At 46.5% G+C, this 18951-nt stretch overlaps 1 protein-coding gene across 3 annotated transcripts in view; it reads right to left on the bottom strand.

The window, feature by feature from the left end:
• Positions 1–11207: 11207 nt before the first annotated feature.
• Positions 11208–18951, bottom strand: part of MEAK7 (MTOR associated protein, eak-7 homolog) — a 35583-nt gene continuing 27839 nt past the window's right edge. For all 3 annotated transcript variants that reach the window (XM_068528730.1, XM_068528731.1, XM_068528729.1), the window contains exons 6-8: positions 16436–16554; positions 14812–14991; positions 11208–14341 (exon numbers count right to left, since the gene is read on the bottom strand). In XM_068528730.1, the coding sequence (XP_068384831.1) occupies positions 14228–14341; positions 14812–14991; positions 16436–16554 (413 nt within the window). In that variant the 3' untranslated portion in view covers positions 11208–14227. The remainder of the gene's footprint in view (positions 14342–14811; positions 14992–16435; positions 16555–18951) is intronic.

Below are 18951 nucleotides of genomic sequence, written 5' to 3'. Positions count from 1 at the left end.
GGGAAACGCACAACCTCATGTTCATGACCATGTATGTGGCGATAGGCAGTCACATCCTGAACAGCCTAAACAAACAAAGGCCTCAGCTTTTGAGGCTGAACAGGACGTGGCCTTTCCCTCCAGAATCAGGAACCAGAATATGTCCCCCCAGCCTGAGGCTTGTTTCCCACTGGCCCCAAGACTGTTCTTAACACGTGTCCGCCCTTCCAGCTGAAAGACGGCAGAGCAGGGAGGTCTGTGGCCAGGCAAAAACAACCACGAAGAACCAGAAATGCAACTCCATCTTCCAGAAATAAGGCCACAGCTATAACCCCCCCAACGCAGGGTTTTCCAGAGAAATCGAACCAACAGAATGGAGAGGAGAGAAAGAGAAGGACGTTTGTGTTAAGGAGTTGGCTTACGTGATTGTCGGGGCCAGGGAGTCCGACGTTTCTAGGGCTGGCCGACAGGCTGGAGACTCAGGAAGGAGTTGGTACTGCAGGGCTCGGGTCTGGGTTCCTTTCTTCTCTGGGACCTCAGTCTTCTAGCCTTCAACTGACTGGATGAGGTCCGCCCACATGATGGTCATCTGCTTCATTCAGAGTCTACTAGTTTAAATGTTAATCACATCTAAAAAATCCCAGAGACATCTAGGCACCATGGCCTAGCCCAACTGACACACAGAAGTGAATCATTACACCCAGCCACAGGAGCTGCGAGACAGGCTGCCCCAGCTGGTAATACCAGGCCAGACAGGGCGAAGAAGGTCAAAGTGGACCCCTGAAGCTCCCAGGCAAAGCCCACATTCCTCCAAAGTAAGATTCACAGCCTCACTAGGTTCCTTGGCCCCAAGTGACACCAGAGCTAAATGAGGAGACCCACACATAAGCCATGCCCACAAGAAGAGGGAGGGGGCTGGCTGGAGAAGACCCCTTTGGGGCAGGGGTGATACCTGCCCACAGCTACCAACCTTTAGCAACCGCCTAGACGTAAAGGCCAAATCACATCACACACACACACAGCCTGCTACCGGGCTTCCCTCTGAGTCAGGGACACTCCCTGCTGCTCCCTCCCTTTTCAGGATTCTTCAGCAAATTGCTGGCCCAAGCAATAGGTTTCTCATTAAAAAAAACAATAATAATAAAAATAACTGGGGTCGATTGATACTTGCAATAGAAACAACAAAAAAGTATTCTTAACCCTTACTTATACCATACAGAACAAGCCAGGATAAACTGCAAATGTAAAAGGTAAAACAGTAAAGCTTTTGGAAGAAAAAATAGGGATAGGTAAATTTTTACCAAATAAGACACAAAGAGCTAGCCACTAAGTGTTACGTATACTGGATCGATTGGACTACATGCAAGTGAAGACCCTCTTCTCATCAAGGATATAATAGAACAGGACCGTTAAGCAGCTTAGCTCCATTTATTTTTATAGAACTCCACCCATCAACAGCAGGGGGCCGTTCACCAAAACAAAAACAGTAAAGAAAGAGCAAAGGGGCTTCCCTGGTGGCGCAGTGGTTGAGAGTCCGCCTGCCAATGCAGGGGACACGGGTTCGAGCCCTGGTCTGGGAGGATCCCACGTGCCGTGGAGCAACTAGGCCCGTGAGCCACAACTACTGAGCCTGCGCGTCTGGAGCCTGTGCTCCGCAACAGGAGAGGCCGCGATAGTGAGAGGCCCGCGCACCGCAATGAAGAGTGGCCCCCGCTTGCCACAACTGGAGAAAGCCTTCGCACAGAAACGAAGACCCAACACAGCCAAAAATAAATAAATAAATAAATAAATAAATAAACAAAGTAAATGATGCGTTAAAAAAAAGAAAGAAAACAATGAAGTCAAAGGCAAAAATAGAAAAAAAAAAAAAAAGCCAGTTCTTTGAAAAAAATCAATGAAAGTGTCAGTCTTGCTAGAGGTTCATCAAAGGAAAAAGAAGATACAAACTACCAATATTAGGAATGAGAGATGGTACATCATACAGATCCCTCAAGATATTCCAAAAATGAACACTAAGAAGAGCTTTATGCACTTAAACTCAACAAGTTAGATGAAATAAACCAATTCCTTGAAAACCACAAACTACTAAAACTCACTGAAGATGAAATAATACATAATCTGAGTAGTTGTATAACTAACAAAGACACTGAAGTTATCATTAAAACCGTCCCCCAAAAAGGAAATCACCAAAGCCAGATGGTTTCACTGGTAAATTTTACTACACGTTTAAAGAAGTAACAATCCTGGCACAATCCCTTCCAGGAAATAAGAGGAGGGAACACTTCTCAACTCATTTTATGAAGCCAACATTACCCTGATATCAAAACCATACAAACACAGTACCATAGACCAACATCCCTCATGAACACAGAGACAAGAATCCTCAATGAAATATTAGCAAATTGGATCCAGCCATATATAAGGAGTACAAGACACCATGAGCAAGTGGGGTTAATCCAAGGATGAAAAGCTAGGTCAATATTCAATAATCAATGCAATCCACCATATTAATAGTCTAGAGAAGGAAAAGGACATGGTCATATCAATTGAAGCAGGAAAAGCATTCATAACATTCAAACCCCATTCAGGATAAAAACTCAATGAACTAGGAATAGAAGGAAACTTCTTGAACCAAATGAAAAGTATCTAGAAAAAATAAAAAACAAAAAACCCTGTAGTCAACATCATACTTAATGATGAAAGACTGAATGCTTTCCCCATAACATTAAGAGCAAAGCAAAGATGTCCAGCCTCACCATTCCTATTCAGCATAATACTGGAATTCCTAGTCAGTGCAATATGGCAAGAAAAGAAAATTAAAAGGCACTGGAAAAGAGATTTAAAAGGGGAAAATAAAACTGTCCCTATTCACATGACACTGTGTATGTAGAAACTCGCAAGGAATCTAAACACAAAAACCTTTCCAGAACCAGTGAGTCTAGGGAAGCCACAGATACAAGGTTAACAAACAAAAAATCACTGGTATTTCTATATACTAGCAATGAACAACTGGAAACTGAAATTTTAAACGTAATACACCATTTACAATGAAGCAAATTGAAATACTTAAGTATAAACTAACAAAACATGTTTAGGGTCTGTTTGTGTGCTGCAAACTACAAAATGCCAATGAGAGAAATCAGAGAAAACCTAAAAAAATGGGGAGACATACTGTGTTCATGCCTTGGAAGGCTCAATATAGTAAAGATATCAGTTCTCCCTAAATTGGTCTATAGATTTAACACAATTGCTATCAAAATCTCAGCAGGATCTTTTTTTAAGACATAGACAATCTTATTCTAAAATTTATATGAAAAGACAAAGGAACTATAAAATAGCTAAAACATTCTGAAAAAGAGGCAAAAAGTTGGAAGAAACATACTTCCTGGTTTTAAGACTTACTATATAGCTACAGTAATCAAGACAGGGCAATACTGGTAAAGTAATAGGTGCACAGATCAATGTCAGAATAGTGTCCAGAAACAGTCCCACAGAAGTATAGCCAATTTATTTTTGACAAAAAGCCAACAGCGATTCAAGGGAGAAAAAATATTCATTTCAACAAATGGTGCTGGAACAACTGGACATCCATAGCAAAAAAGAACCTCTTACACTTTCTACAAAAATTAACCGAAAATGGGCAATAGACCAAACCATAGAAGAAACCAAAAGAGAAAATCTTTGGAATTGAGGATTAGGCAAAGAATTCTTAGACATGACACCAAAAGTACTATCTGTAAAAGAAAAGAAAAATTGATAAATTGAATCTCACAAATTTAAAAAATTTTACTCATGAAAGTTACAGTTAAGAGAATTTTTTAGAACCTACACACTGAAAGAAAAACATTTTCAAATCACATATCTAACAAAGGGCTTGGAGCCAGAATATTTTTTAAATCTCAAAATTTAACAGTTAAATTTTAGAAAAAGGGCAGAAGTCTTGAACTGAGTCTTCACCAAAGAGGACACACCCACGGTAAATAAGCACAAGAAAAGATGTTCAACATCATTAACCAGTAGGGAAAGGCAACCTTAACCCACAATGAGATACACTACACACCTATTAAAGTGGCTAAAATAAAATACTGACAATACTAAGTGATGACAAGGATGCAAAGCATCTGGAACTCTTACATGTTGCTGATGGGGACATAAATGCTACAGCCTCTCTGGAGAACTTGGCAACATCCTGTAAACTTTAACATACACCTAGCACGTGACCCATCAATCCTACTCCCAGGTATTGATCCTAAAGATGACTTATCACACAAAAATCTGTGCATGAAAGTTCATGGCAGGTTTATTTACAAGAGCCAAATCTTAGAAATAACCCAAATGTCCTTAAGAGGGTGAATAGATAAAGAAACTGGTACTACCATACACTGGAATTCTCCCCAGCAATGAGAAGGAACATACACAGAACAACTTGGATGGATCTCATGGGTATTATGCTGAGTGACAGTATCCAGTCTTAAAAGGTTACATACTAAATGGTTCCATTTACATAGATCCCCAAGGTGACAATATTATAATGATGGAAAATGGATTTGAGGTTGCTAAGGGTAGGATTAAGAGGGTGTGACTGCAGAGGGAGAACCTGAAGGAGTTTGGGGGTGACGGGACAGTTGTGTATCCCAATTGTAGTGGTGGTTTCACTGATCTACATGTGTAATAAAATTTCATGTAACTTGTGGCAGGGGTCCCCAAGACTACCCTCAGGCTCAGTGATTCTCTAGAAGGACTCACAGGAAGAGGACAACCAGAGGCTCTGTGTTTTGAACCCTCCCAGATTCTTCCCTTTGTCTGGTTCTCATTTGTATCCTTTCCCTGTAATAAATATGACCATCAGCATGATAGGTTTCCATGAGTTTTTTTTTTTTTTTTTTTTTTTTTTTTAGCAAATTATCCAACCTGAGGGTGGTTGGGGGAATTCCCTGAACTTGCAATTGGTTTCAGAAGTCTTGGGTAGACTTTGCCATCTGGAGGACTGTGCCCTTAACTTCAAGTAGGCCTCAAATCAGGTACTATGGAAAAACTGGTGAAATTCACATAAGGTTTGAGCTGTTTAGTTCATAGTATTGCATTAACTCTGATTTCCTGGTTTTGCTTATTTGGTCTGTGGTTATTTAAGATGTTTTCATTGGGGGAAGCTGGGTGATGGGTACACAGGAGCTCTCTGCACTATTTTTACAACTTCTATGTCAATCTAAAATTATTTCAAAATAAAGTTCAAGGAAAAAAAAGACTCAAAAAAATTGAGCAAAAATGTACCAGGCAAATGCAGACAACAACTCACGCAACAGGGGTAACACTACTAATGTCAGATGAGATTTTAAAAATCCAGGCCAAAAGCATTCAGTGAGACAAAGAAGGGAATTTAATAAGACATAACCACCACCGAAAACCTAACAGGCCTGGGTATGTACCAACACAACATCCAAATTCATAGAGCACAGTAGAGGAAATTTAGGAAAAACACAGAAACTTCACTAGGAGACTCTTAACTGACCACAAGCAAGGAAATTGATCTCAAAAAGTAGATACAGGTGACCTCGCTCATCACTAACCTGCCATATAAGGACACCACTGAAACCTCGATTGATTCCAGGAAGTAGATGTGATACAGTCGACCTCTCTAATCACTGTTCAACAAAACCACAAAAGAAGCTGTGGAGGGGGCTTCCCTGGTGGCGCAGTGGTTGAGAATCTGCCTGCCAATGCAGGGGACACGGGTTCGAGCCCTGGTCCGGGAAGATCCCACATGCCGCGGAGCAACTAGACCCGTGAGCCACAACTACTGAGCCTGTGCGACTGGAGCCTGTGCTCCTCAACAAGAGAGGCCGCGACAGTGAGAGGCCCGCGCACCGCGATGAAGAGTGGCCCGCGCTCGCCACAACTAGAGAAAGCCCTCGCACAGAAACGAAGACCCAACACGGCCAAAAATGAATGAATGAATGAATGAATGAATGAAGCTGTGGAGAAATTCTCTAGCATACCAAAATTGTAAAACTCGTGGGCCCAAGAGAAAATCAAAAGGGAACTGCAGAAAACCTGGAAGCTCATCACTCACACGCCAATCAGAATCTGTAAATGCAATGATCACGCCGCAATGTAAAGCAGAGCTCACAGAAAAAAAGTAGTAGCCCCATATATTCTCATTTACTCTCTCTTTTTATTCAGTCATTTAATAATCAACTCAAAAAAAATGAAAATGAAAAATAAATATAACAAAAGCAGCAAAAATAATATAAAAACAATATTAACTACAAAACAAAATTGGTAGAACCTAATCTAGGAAAAAAAAATGAAAACACAGAAAAAAATCTACAACTATGAAAAATTTCAAATATTTCAGTCAATCTATGTAAATTAATTTGAAGACTTAAATGATGTGGAAAATTTACTAAGAAATATAAAAAATCAACAAAACTGATCCGAGCAGAGATTTCAGACAACCCAAATGATTAAAAAAAAAAAAAAAAAAGGATAAGGTTATCAATAGTTAACCCCTTCCCCCCACCACCAAACCAAGAAATACCAGATGAATTCTACCCAAACTTTAAGGAACTCCTTTCATTTGCATTTTCTAGAACCTGGAAGAAAGAAAGATTCTAAATTATTTTTGTAAGGCCAGCACAATTTTAAAGCGTGACTTACATAAAATCTGACCAAAACAAAACAAGAAACCACAGACCAACTCATTTATATACACTGCCACAAAAACACTAAACATGGGCCAACTGAATGAACACATTAAGAGTGACAGTTTCAGGCACAAAGATGGGGACTTCCCTGGTGGCACAGTGGTTAATAATCCACCTGCCAATGCAGGAGACATGGGTTCAAGCCCTGGTCCAAGAAGATCCCACATGCCACAGAGCAACTAAGCCCGTGCACCACAACTACTGAGCCTGCGTGCCACAACTACTGAAGCCCATCCTCTGCAACAAGAGAAGCCACCACAATGAGAAGTCTGCACACCATAACTAAGAGTAGCCCCCGCTCGCTGCAACTAGAGAAAGCCCACGCACAGCAATGAAGACCCAATGCAGCCGTAAATTAATTAATTAATTAATTAAATTTAAAAAAATTTTTTTTTTAAAAAGCACAAAGATGGCTCAGTATTTGGAACCTTAATATTTGGAAGAATTTGGTATTTCTTATTAATAACTCTGAAGAAAAACAGGGATGCTAAAAAAACGGCTTTTTATAAAACTGAACATCTACTCTTGACACTCTTAATAACAAATATAAATGGGTACTTTCTTTGCATGAAAAGTGTATACTTATATATATACGAAACATCTCAAAACAAAAGCCAGCATCACACTTACTGTATAAAAGACTAGATGCATTTCCATTCAAGTCAGGAATAAGAAGGATGCATCGTTATTGTTAAAATTCGGAAAGTATTTGCTGATACAATTAACCAAGAGGAAGAAATTAAAGGTCTAGAAATCAGGTAGGGAAATTATCCTTATTTCCAGGTATGCCATCATAATAGCTGCAATCAACACAGTGTACATCTTAAACTATACAATCTTATGTGTCAATTATATCTCAATAAAGCTGGGGGGAAAAAAAAAATCACACAAGCCAAAACATAACAGAAAGATGCTTTAAAGTACCAGGGGGAAAATGTCAAAATATCTTTAAAAAAAAAAAAAAAAGCAAAAACAATCCTTCAAAAATAAAGGCAAGGACTTCCCTGGTGGCGCAGTGCTTAAGAACCCACCTGCCAACGCAAGGGACACGGGTTTGATCCCTGGTCCGGGAAGATCCCACATGTCACAGAGCAACTAAGCCCATGTGCCACAACTACTGAGCCCACGCGTCGCAACTACTGAAGCCCATGTGCCCTAGAGCCCGCACGCCACAACTACTGAGCCCGCATGCCTAGAGCCCATGCTCCACAACAAGAGAAGCCGTTGCAATGAGAAGCCCACATCAAACAGTAGCCCCCACTCGCAGCAACTAGAGAAAGCCGTGTGCAGCAACGAAAACCCAATGTAGCCAAAAAAAAAAAAAAGGCAAAAATTTTTTTTTCAGACAAAAAGAATCGTAATAGCTGCAAACTCCCAGAGAATTCATAGATAATCAGAAACAATGAACAGCAGTGGTTCTGTGTGAGGTCCCCAGACCAGCCACAGCAGCATCACCTGGGAATTTATAAGCAATGTAAGTTCTCTAGTCCCTCCCCAGAACTACTGAATCAAACTCTGGGAGTGGAGGTCCCCAGTCTGTACTTTAAGAAGCCCTCTAGGTGATTCTGATGCGGGCTCAAGGTCGAGAACCACTGGATAAAAGAATTCAGCAAGGTAACAGGGTACAACACTATGTAGAAAAATCAAGAGCTTTCCAATGTTCAAAGAATCATCAGTTGGTGTTGGGGGGGGGCGGGGAGTCCACTCACAGTGCCAGCAATGACAACAAAAATTTACATAGCAAACTGAGATGTTCCTGTTCTTGGATAGGAAGAATCAGCATTAGCCAATGTCAGTTCTGCCTACGTTCATCGATATTTAATGCCATCTTGAAAATACTATCAAAAAAAAAAAAAGAAAAAGAAAATACTATCAAACTTCTTAGAAGTAGGCAAAGTGCTACCAAAGATCAGACAAAATAAGCAGGCAAGCATTTGAAGGAAAAACAAAACAAAACAAACAAAAAAACCCAGTAGTAATAAAGGAATAGCTCTTACATCTTTTTATCATAAAACTCTGATAATTAAAACATGAGACAGAGACCTTCAGTGAGAAAGTAGCATTTTAAGTCAGTGGGAAAGAGACACACCATTTAATACAAAATGTACTGGAATTTATTTGGGGGTAAGATAGAGGTATATTTTAAAATACAGTTTGAGCCAAAGCAATCTTGATAAAAAGAAAAACAGAACTGGAGGAATCAGGCCCCATGACTTCAGACTATACTTCAAAGCTACAGTAATCAAAACAGTATGGTACTGGCACAAAAAACAGAAATGTAGATCAATGGAACAGGATAGAAAGCCCACGCATCTATGGTCAACTAATCTATGACAAAGGAGGCAAGACTATACAATGGAGAAAAGACAGTCTCTTCAATAAGTGGTGCTGGGAAAACTGGACAGCTACACGTAAAAGAATGAAATTAGAACATTCTCTAACACCATACACAAAAATAAACTCAAAATGGATTAAAGACCCAAATGTAATACCGGATACTATAAAACTCTTAGAGGAAAACATAGGCAGGACACTCTTTGACATAAATTGCAGCAATATCTTTTTTGATCTGTCTCCTAGAGTAATAGAAATAAAAACAAAAATAAACAAACGGGACCTAATTAAACTCAAAAGCTTTTGCACAGCAAAGGAAACTATGAACAAAATGAAAAGACAACCCACAGAATGGGAGAAAATATTTGCAAACGAAGTAACCGACAAGGGCTTAATCTCCAAAACATACAAACAGCTCATGAAGCTCAATATCAAAAAAATGAACGACCCAATCAAAAAATGGGCAGAAGACCTAAATAGACATTTCTCCAAAGAAGACAGACAGATGGCCAACAGGCACATGAAAAGATGCTCAACATCGCTAATTATTAGAGAAATGCAAATCAAAACTACAATGAGGTACCACCTCACACAGGTCAGAATGGCCACCATCAAAAAGCCTACAAACAATAAATGCTGGAGAGGGTGTGGAGAAAAGGGAACCTTCCTACACTGTTGGTGGGAATGTAAACTGGTACAGCCACTATGGAGAACAGTATGGAGGTTCCTTAAAAAACTAAAAATAGACTTGCTATATGATCCAACAATCCCACTATTGGGCATACATCGGGGAAAACCATGGTTCGGAAGGATACACGCACCCCAATGTTCACTGCAGCGCTATCTACAGAAGCCAAGACATGGAAGCAACCTAAATGTCCATCGACAGAGGAATGGATAAAGAAGATGTGGTACATATATACAATGGAATATTACTCAGCCATTAAAAAAAATGAAATAATGCCATTTGGAGCAACATGGATGGACCTGGAGACTATCATACTAAGTGAAGTAAGCCAGACAGAGAAAGACAAATGTCATACGATATCACTTATATGAGGACTCTTTAAAAAATGATACAAATGAATTTATTTACAAAACAGAAACACACTCACGGACTCTGAAAACAAACTTATGGTTGCCAAAGGGGAAAGGCAGTGGGGGGGATAAACTGGAAGTTTGGAATTGACATGTACACACTACTATATGTAAAATAGATAACCAACAAGGACCTACTGTATAGCATAGGGAACTCTACTCAGTATTCTATAATAACATAAATGTGAAAAGAAGCTGGAAAAGAACAGATATATGTATAACCGAATCACTTTGCTGTACACCTGAAACTAACACAACATTGTAAATCAACTATAGTTCAATATAAAATTAAAAAAAATTTTAAAAAGAGAATCAAAAAAACAAATAAAAAATTAAAATACATTTTGAATGGATCAAAGATTCAGAAGTATAAGTGCAAAGCACAGTAGAAGAAAACATGGTATTTCTTTTTGTTTAATCTCAGAGTGGAGAAAAACTTCCTAAGCAAACCACAGATCTCAGAAGCTGGCAAATACGATGACATCAAATGCAAAATTTATGTACGGAAAAATAAAGGCAGACAAACCGGAAAAAAACATTTACCACACGCGGCCAATGCCATTTTGCTTAATTCAAAAGAGCACTCTTGGGATTCCCTGGTGGCGCAGTGGTTAAGAATCCACCTGCCAATGCAGGGGACACGGGTTCGAGCCCTGGTCCGGGAAGATCCCACATGCTGTGGCGCAACTAAGCCCGTGCACCACAACTACTGAGCCTGCGCTCTAGGGCCCGCGAGCCACAACTACACAGCCCGCGTGCCACAACTACTGAAGCCCGCATGCCTACAGCCCATGCTCCGCAACAAGAGAAGCCACCGCAATGAGAAGCCCATGCACTGCAACGAAGAGTAGCCCCCGCTCGCCACAACTAGAGAAAGCCTGCGTGTGCAGCAATGAAGACCCAACGCAGCCAAAAATAAATAAGTAAATAAATAAAATTTATTAAAAAAAAAAAATGAGCACTCTTGCAAACCAATAATACCCACACCCTAGGAAACCAGGTGAGGGATAGGACACGCACCGTTCTTGAGAAATGAAGCTCTTCACTGTCATTCATAAGAGAAATAGAAAAAAAAATTACAGTTTTCAAGCATCAGGTAAACAAAAACTAAATTTTAATATAGTATTGGTGAAAACATGGCAAACAGGCATTCCAGGTCTCGAAAGTATAAATCTAGCTTGAAAGAGGTTCATTTGTTAATATCCCAATAAAAAAAGCATGTACCTTTTGATCCAGCAATTCAGCTTCAAAGAGTTTATCCGCCAGACAAAACCACACCAAGATGTATATAAACGATATTCATTCCAGTAACAATTAGCTACAAACAGACCGTTCCCCAGCCGGGGATGGCTGAACACCAGAAAGGATGGGGCATTACATAGACAGTGAGAATAAATGGGTAGATACAGAGCAATTTCCACCCAAAAAAAAGGCGAGGGACAGACCAGTGTGTACAACACATTACCTCTTGGGAACAAAATGCTAGAGCGGAGGCAGGAGGAAGACTTAGCTTTCAAGTTACATCCTTTTGTACTTTGACCTTTTTTGCTGTGTATGCATAAGCTAATTTTTTAATTTTAAAAAAAGTATGGTGGGTCTATCAACAGATGAATGGATAAAGAATATGTGGTGTGCATACATATACATACATATGAATATGTGGTGTGTGTGTACATATATATATGATGGAATATTACTCAGCCATAAAAAAGAATGAAATTTTGCCATTTGCAGCAACATGGATGGACTTGGAGGGCATTATGCTAAATGAAATAAGTCAGACAGAGACAGACAAATACTGTCTGATATCACTTATATGTGAAACCTAAAAAATACAACAAACTAGTGAATAAAACAAAAAAGAAGCAGACTCACCAATACAGAGACCAAACTAGTGGTTACCAGTGGGGAGGGGCAATATGGCGGGGGAGGGGAAATTATGGGATTATGTAAGATCATGGGTGTGAAACCTTTTAAAATTGTAAAGCACTGGAGAATTTAAAGACTCTTTCATTCAATTAAAGAAAAAAATTTCCAGAAAAAAACATGGTGGGGAAAAAAGTAACCGCCATGCTGTACCATGAACAGCGCTTTTTCACCCCTTCCTTCCAGCGCCTATCAGGGGGCCCTTATGTTTCTTCACCTCCAGGGAGACCGCCAGTCCTTACAACCTGAATTCTTATTCCCATTTCATCAAAGAACAAACCCATCACACGTTAAGACTAGCATCACGGGTTTCTCAGGCCCAGGAGGAGCGTGGTTCCTCGGGTCCTGTGGCCCCGGGCACGGCTGACACCCAACTGGTCTGTGTGCTCGGGGCCACACGTGCTGGGGAATCCCACGGCTGCCCCACACCCCCTGCGAGGGCCGAACACCCCAGGTTACCAAGCGCCTGGGCTGGGCGCCCAGCTCCCCTCGTGGAGGTGTGCTGTCTTAGGAAACCGTCAGGCCCCCAGGTATGACCTGCACTCTTGTTAGGAGAGGCACGAGGCAGAAAACAGGCCGGCAGACACATCCAGCCTCTCTGACAGCCACAGAGAGAGGTGGCAGTAAGCGGTCTTCAACGGACCTTTTATTAGTGAGGTATTATTTCCCTGCATTTTTCTAAAAAAATATTCTGTAACACACTGAAGACTCGGGGCCTAATTCTTCAGATTACGGTAAGGATATCCTGATCTGCTTCCCATCAATTAAGAAGTCACAAAATGTACCTGAGAAGCTATTACAAACTGGCTTTTTATAAGGAAAATCAATCATGCCCGAGTGTGCACGTCACTGTCTGAGCACGCACTTCTCTTCTGAAGGTCTTCCGCTCAGGGCTCAGTGCAAAGTTTGATGAGCCTCTCGGTAGAAAATGCAGAACCTGCAAAATGCAAACAGCTCCGTTTACTATGGCTTATAATTGGGGGCAACTCAATAGCATTTTCGTCAGATCTGCAGAAGGGCAATGTATAGCAAAGGAGAAAGTTCCGCCGAGCGGGATTCTCGGTGTGTCCGGAGATTCTTCAGGCCGCCTCCGAGGGATGCAGGGACTGCAAGGGACACGGCAGCTCTGCCTGAGGTCCAGCCCACCAACATCTTTGCTAGCACTTCAGGATCACCGTTCGTTTAAAGCAAGTCCACGCTGTCAAAGTACCCAACATCCCCTCAGGAAGCAGCACGGTGGGGGGCGGGGGGGGGGTGATGCCGGGAGGTCAGGAGCCCGGGCCAGTCCTCTCAAGTTACTCACCACTAGTTCCTGCGACAGGCCATACGTGTATTAACAGGACTCTTAGCCTCAGGGCTCCGAATGTCCCCACGTTTAAATCAGTAAGAGAACCACAACTTTGCTTCTCTGTAGACCTCCTGGTTTTCCCATTTGCTCACAGCAGAGATTCACTTAACTCATCACTGACCGGGGGATTTTTGCAGAAACTAACGCCTGTGGATGGCGATTTGTTATGTAAATGAATATTGAAACGTCTCCGGTCAATGATGTTTGGGTGACAAAAGACGTATTAATACGCCTCTGGTCAGTAATGCGTTAAAAACAGCTGAGAAAGGCAGATACTGAACCTTACGGAAGACCCGTGTCACTGTTGTCTTCAAAATCTCCAGCTATTACCCCCGTTAGTACACTCCTGTGCTTTTTTTTTTTTTCCCCAAAATACACAAATTCCACGTCAGAGGAAGCTGTTCCCCAAAGCGTCGAGATCCCCATCCGAGCACCTATGCCCTTTACCAGTCGAAATGGGACATCGAGGCTTTTAACTGGGAGGCCTGAGCAGAGGCCAAGTGACTCTCAGTGAGCGGACCCCCCCCCCTCCCCTACAGCAAGAACTCAAATCTCCAACCACTGCTAATTCCAGCCGGCCTCAAACGTCTCAGCACCGTCTTTGGATTTCATCTGTACAAAACGAGCAAAGTCTAAGAATCGAGTTGGTAATTGGACACTCAGGATTTCGGGGGGGACACACCCAGCAATCGACACACGGCATCAGAGGACGTGTACTCTGTTTCAATTAGGCACCTCCAGGACCACCTAGACGTGACCAGCACGCTCTGGGCTAAAGTAAAGCACAGTCTGCAGGCCGTGCTCCGGCTCCAGGAAGGCCCGTGCTGGGGGCTCCTCCTCACTGGCCATCAGGCACCTCCCGGAGCCCTTCGCTGTGGCGAATCCGCCCACTGACTTCCAGCAGGGCCCGGGCCGCGGGGTCCACGTCCAGAACGCTCTTGGTGTTCTTGGCCTTGGGAAGAAGGGAAGGATGGGTGTGTACAGTGACCAAACCAGGCAGTGACGTCCTGCTGCTGTCAAGTTTATCAGAGGGGAATCTCCTACTGTTGCCACAAGGGAAATGTGGTAGAGGCTCTCCCCTGACCCCTACTGAGTCCCCCCACCCCGGGATGCCATCGTTGGGAGGTGACGAGGCGCAGAGGCCCCAGCGGCGACTCATCGTCGAACCCCGGAACTAGAAGGAACCCCAGACCCTCCTCATCTTGCAGACAAGCCCCCACCCCCCCGGGATCCCACCTCCCTGGGGTGGTTCTCTCTACTAAACCTCCACAGACCCCAGACAGGATCCTCTGCTCTGCTGTGCACCCCCTGGCATCCCTCTGGCCAGCAACGGCTGCTGGAAGCAAATTGGAATAAACCACCTCCAGATGGAGGAGTAAAAGGGACAAAGCCGAGAAAGGGGAGAAACGCCCCCATGCTCACCAGCTGTGTCACCGAAGCATCGCCCACCGCCCACACCTCCATCTTCTCGAACCGGAAGTCCTCCTGGGCCGAGAGCTGAGGGCTGTTGTACGTGGTGCACGTGGGCTTGGCCTTGCTGTGTCCTTTCCCGAAATCGACATCGATCCACAGGCCAAAATAATTGTGCTGCCCTCCCATGCCCTGCGGAGGGAGGGGCATAGCACCGCCTCTGTCTGGACCATCAGACACCTGAAGCCCACCCCAGCCGTCATGCCACCAGGGCGTATGAGAAGTGAATGCAATTTTCTTCCTTTTTTTTTTTTTTTTTTAACTGTGAAACACATATTCACAGACTGATACAATTAAAGTATCCCATGACAAGTTCCTAGAACACTCATCAAGGTGTCCTGACTCCTACCCCATGGCCCTTTCTCCCAGGGCTGCACTGGCAGGAAACACAAGTGACAACAGAGGACAAAAGAATACAGGCCCTCAGGCCTAGAGACACCAACCCGTAAAATAAGGGGAGAGGTCTACACAGCGCTTCCCAGACAGGGATGTTAATCCTCACCCGGTGCTCGAGCAGGAAGGCCGTTCACTCAGCACAGCAGGGGGAAAAAGGAGGAAGCAGCCCCGGGAAGGCGGGAACCACTCAGCACACCGCCGGCTCTGAGCTAGCGGCCGATGGGAACAGACTGCTGTTCAACCTCTCTGATCCCTTTCTCTAGGCACCCTCTCCACCAGCGCCTCCCCCCCCCCCGCCCACCCCGGGTCCGGGGAGCCTGAAGCTAACGCTGAGCAAGAGACTGGGGCAGGAAACGCAGCTAACCTCGGGGCTGCTTCTCCCCTCGGGCCGATTACTGACCACCACCGGGACCCACTGGGGGCTGCTCCTGAGGCCAAGGCCCTCGCCCCTGTCATCACCAAACTGTCCTTTCTGAAAGGCGTCCGGGGTCATCAGGTGGCCCCCTGGGAGTCTCCGAGTGAGCCTGGGAAGGAGCACGGGGCCCTCTCCACACCGACAAGATGCACCAGCCTCCCCGGCCCTTGGCTTTGCAGACACAGGGCTGGAATTTCCCGAGAGGGGCTTTTTGTTACGAAGCAGGGGAAAGAGATAGGCTGGTGCTGCCAGGAGACACATTTCTCACCCAAGCTAAGCATCTGTGCGGGCGCCCGTCCCCGCGCCTCACCCCAGCCCTGTCCCCACCACCGCCCCCGGCCTTCCCCCGCGTCCTCTTCTTCCTGTGGCCGAGTCCCGGCTGGAGCCCAGAGCAGACAACCCCCAACGGGTCCAAAGGGTCTGGGGAGCCCAGCCCCGGCCCCGCGCCCGGGTCGTGCGCCAGGCAGGGCAGCATCTCCAGCCACGAAGGCCACAGACCAACCCTCTGATGGCCAGGAAAACCGGCCGACTCCGTCATTTGCATACAAACCCCGGAAATGCCCCAACAGGGGCCCCTTTTCTCCACGAGAGAAATTCTGTCCTCATTGTCGCTCATCGCATCACCACCCTGAGACTCGGGCAGAACGAACTGACCGCGTACGGCTGCCCTGACGCAGGGCAGTGTGTCCCCGGGCACGTCGGGGTCAGTGCCATCGGGATGGACATCACCACGGGGGGACGTGCCCTGCCCTCCCAAGTCCTTACCAGTCCATTCGGGATGGTCTGCTGCCCTTGATTCAGGTACATGTAGTGGTCGTTGTAGCCCGTGCAGGTGTACACGGCCATGCGGGGGGAGATGGAGAACAGGAAGCACCTGTCATCCCCTGAAATTGATCAGAGCAGCAAAAAGAAGCAAGATCACCCATCGGAGCTGGGCGCAGGGAGAAGCAGGAAACGGAAACGGAAACGGGCCCTGGCTCAGCTGGCTGAGCAGGAAGAGCCTCACTCGGGTCCTCAGCGTGCGCGGGGCTCCCTCCTGCGCATCGGGGGCGGGGCCGGCGGACCAGCGGGCGGATCCCGGACCCCGCGGCCGCCCGGGACCGTGGGATGAGCTGCGGGTGCAGGGTGAGAGTGACCGTTAGAAAGGAATGTGACATCTGCTTGCTGGGGACACCTGTTAGCGCTCGCCCGGGGAGATGGGAGCCCTGCCCCACCGCCCCAGAGTCAGAAAGAGCAGCCTCGTCTCAACCGAGGAGCAAGGGGCAGGCGGTCACTCCAGGCACTGGCTGGGCACTCACACGGCCTCAGGTAGGCACATCATCCAGAGGGGAGAGGGCAGGCTACCTGCAGACACAGCTGCTCACAGGGAGGGGAGGGGACACACAGGGAAAGGTGACCCTCTACCTTTGCCCGGGCACAGGAGTGGGCATGCCACCACTCAGAGAAGGTACCGGTCAAAATCCTGGAAATGAACGGCTTCCTCCATCTCAGAGACCCCTCCCCGCCCTGATGCACTCACTAGGCAGGGGACGGAGGCTGCACCTCACCAAGGGAGCTCCCGGCGAGGCGAGAGCCAAACCAGGGATGCTCCCCACAGCTGAGACCGTGGCCGGAAGGACTGCCCCTTCACGGTGACAGCGTGAGGGCACCTGACACAGGACCGAGCTCAGGTACCCGGGGGTCGGGCCATTCGTCAGGTGGGAAGGTGGGAAGGAAGCTCCAGGAAGCAGACAGAGAGCCCGAACGTGGAGGGCGGACAGGAAGGGGGATTTGAGCCCCAGAGGGGCCTTGGGGAGGAGAGCCCGTGGCCACAGATGGGCCTGAGACCTGCAGAGTCAGGACCAGTGACGCTCGGGCCTCCGATCAAGATGGGCCCCAGGGGGCCTCTGCGGGGACTTAGCTCCTCCAAAGTCGGGAAGGATATCCTGAGGTGGAGACGGTTGGGTGAGAGCCACTCCACGGAGGAGGGACCCCGCGGGGACACGGCAGGGCATGGGGGGAACAGCAGGGCCCTCGGCTGTAGCGCAGGGTGTGAGCCCTGGTGGGGGAAAGGGGGAGGTGAGCCCGGGGAGGTCACCGGGACCAGGTGGCACAGGGCTCCCCTCCAGGCTAAAGACTCCGGCTTGAGTCCATGTGCCTCAGAAGGTTGGGTTTAGCCTCAAGGAATTGCCTGGTCCCACCTGTGGCCCCGGGCACTGGGCCTAAGCATCACTTTGCCTTGCCATCCGAAGGCTGCCTTTGAACCAACATTTACTGCGTCCCGGATGCTAAGTGAGGTGATGGGGCCACAGAGCGTGGGCCCCTTGGCTACAGCGGACCCCACTCTAGTCCATCCCGGGGTCTGTGCCCAGAGAGAAGGGCCCCGTGGGGAAGATGACCCTCGAGGGTGCAGGGCAAGGACCAAGGAGTCACATGACCCGTAAAAGCATCAGCCCCACAGAGGGGCTCCTCACCCAGCTCTCACAGTGACACCACCACCCAGCACCCAGTGGGTTACAAGCTGCCATTCCTGTGGTTCTGGGGAACGGAGGCCCAGAGAGGGTAAGCAACTTGCCCAGGACAGAGCCGGACTCAGCCCAGAGCTGCGGGCCTGCAGCTGCCCCACGGAGGACAGAGGCGAAAATGAAGTGACCCAGCGGCTGTCACATCATCTCAAGGCTCAAATACTCGAAGTGACTGTTTCCCGGGACAAATGGACAGGAACGCCCTGAACTTGACTGGAATCTGTGATGCTAGGCCGCCCCCTGCTGGAATTCCGTCCTCACGCTTCAGAACAGAATGAGTTCAAGTTTGAAAACTTGGTAATCGCATTTTTCCACCTTTCTTCAAGAAGATGAATTCTGCTTGTTAATAAAACATGAAGACGCAGCAGAGCTGACCTGGAGTTAACGCTAAAGGAGCTGGAAGAAGCGGAAGTTCCGTCTATAATAATGATTCTCAGGGTTTTTCCACATCCTCCAACCACACAGAGACCCAGCCCGTCACCCCCCAGAGCCCCTCCCCGTGACACCGTGACAGAGAGACGAGGGTGTGTGGAAGCCCAGGCCTGAGCCTGGGGTGCCCAGAAGGGCCGCCTTCCAGGGTCGGCCCTCGGCTGGCGTCTGGGAAGGCGGATTTGGGGAGGGTCCCCCACTCCCAGGACTGATGAGCGGCTCCCTGTGCCTAAGCCGTGTGTACAGACAGGGGGGTTGGGGCCGGACTCCTGCTGTCCTCCTGCGAGTCTTGGGTCTGGGTGCGTGTCAGGCAGAGGGTGCTCGTGTGAACGGCCCCCCAATAAAGAC

The sequence above is a fragment of the Eschrichtius robustus genome, chromosome 19, assembly GCF_028021215.1.
Source record: "Eschrichtius robustus isolate mEscRob2 chromosome 19, mEscRob2.pri, whole genome shotgun sequence".
Taxonomy (NCBI): domain Eukaryota; kingdom Metazoa; phylum Chordata; class Mammalia; order Artiodactyla; family Eschrichtiidae; genus Eschrichtius; species Eschrichtius robustus.
Note: the sequence above shows the minus strand (reverse complement) of the source record. Positions and strands in the feature narration are given on the sequence as shown.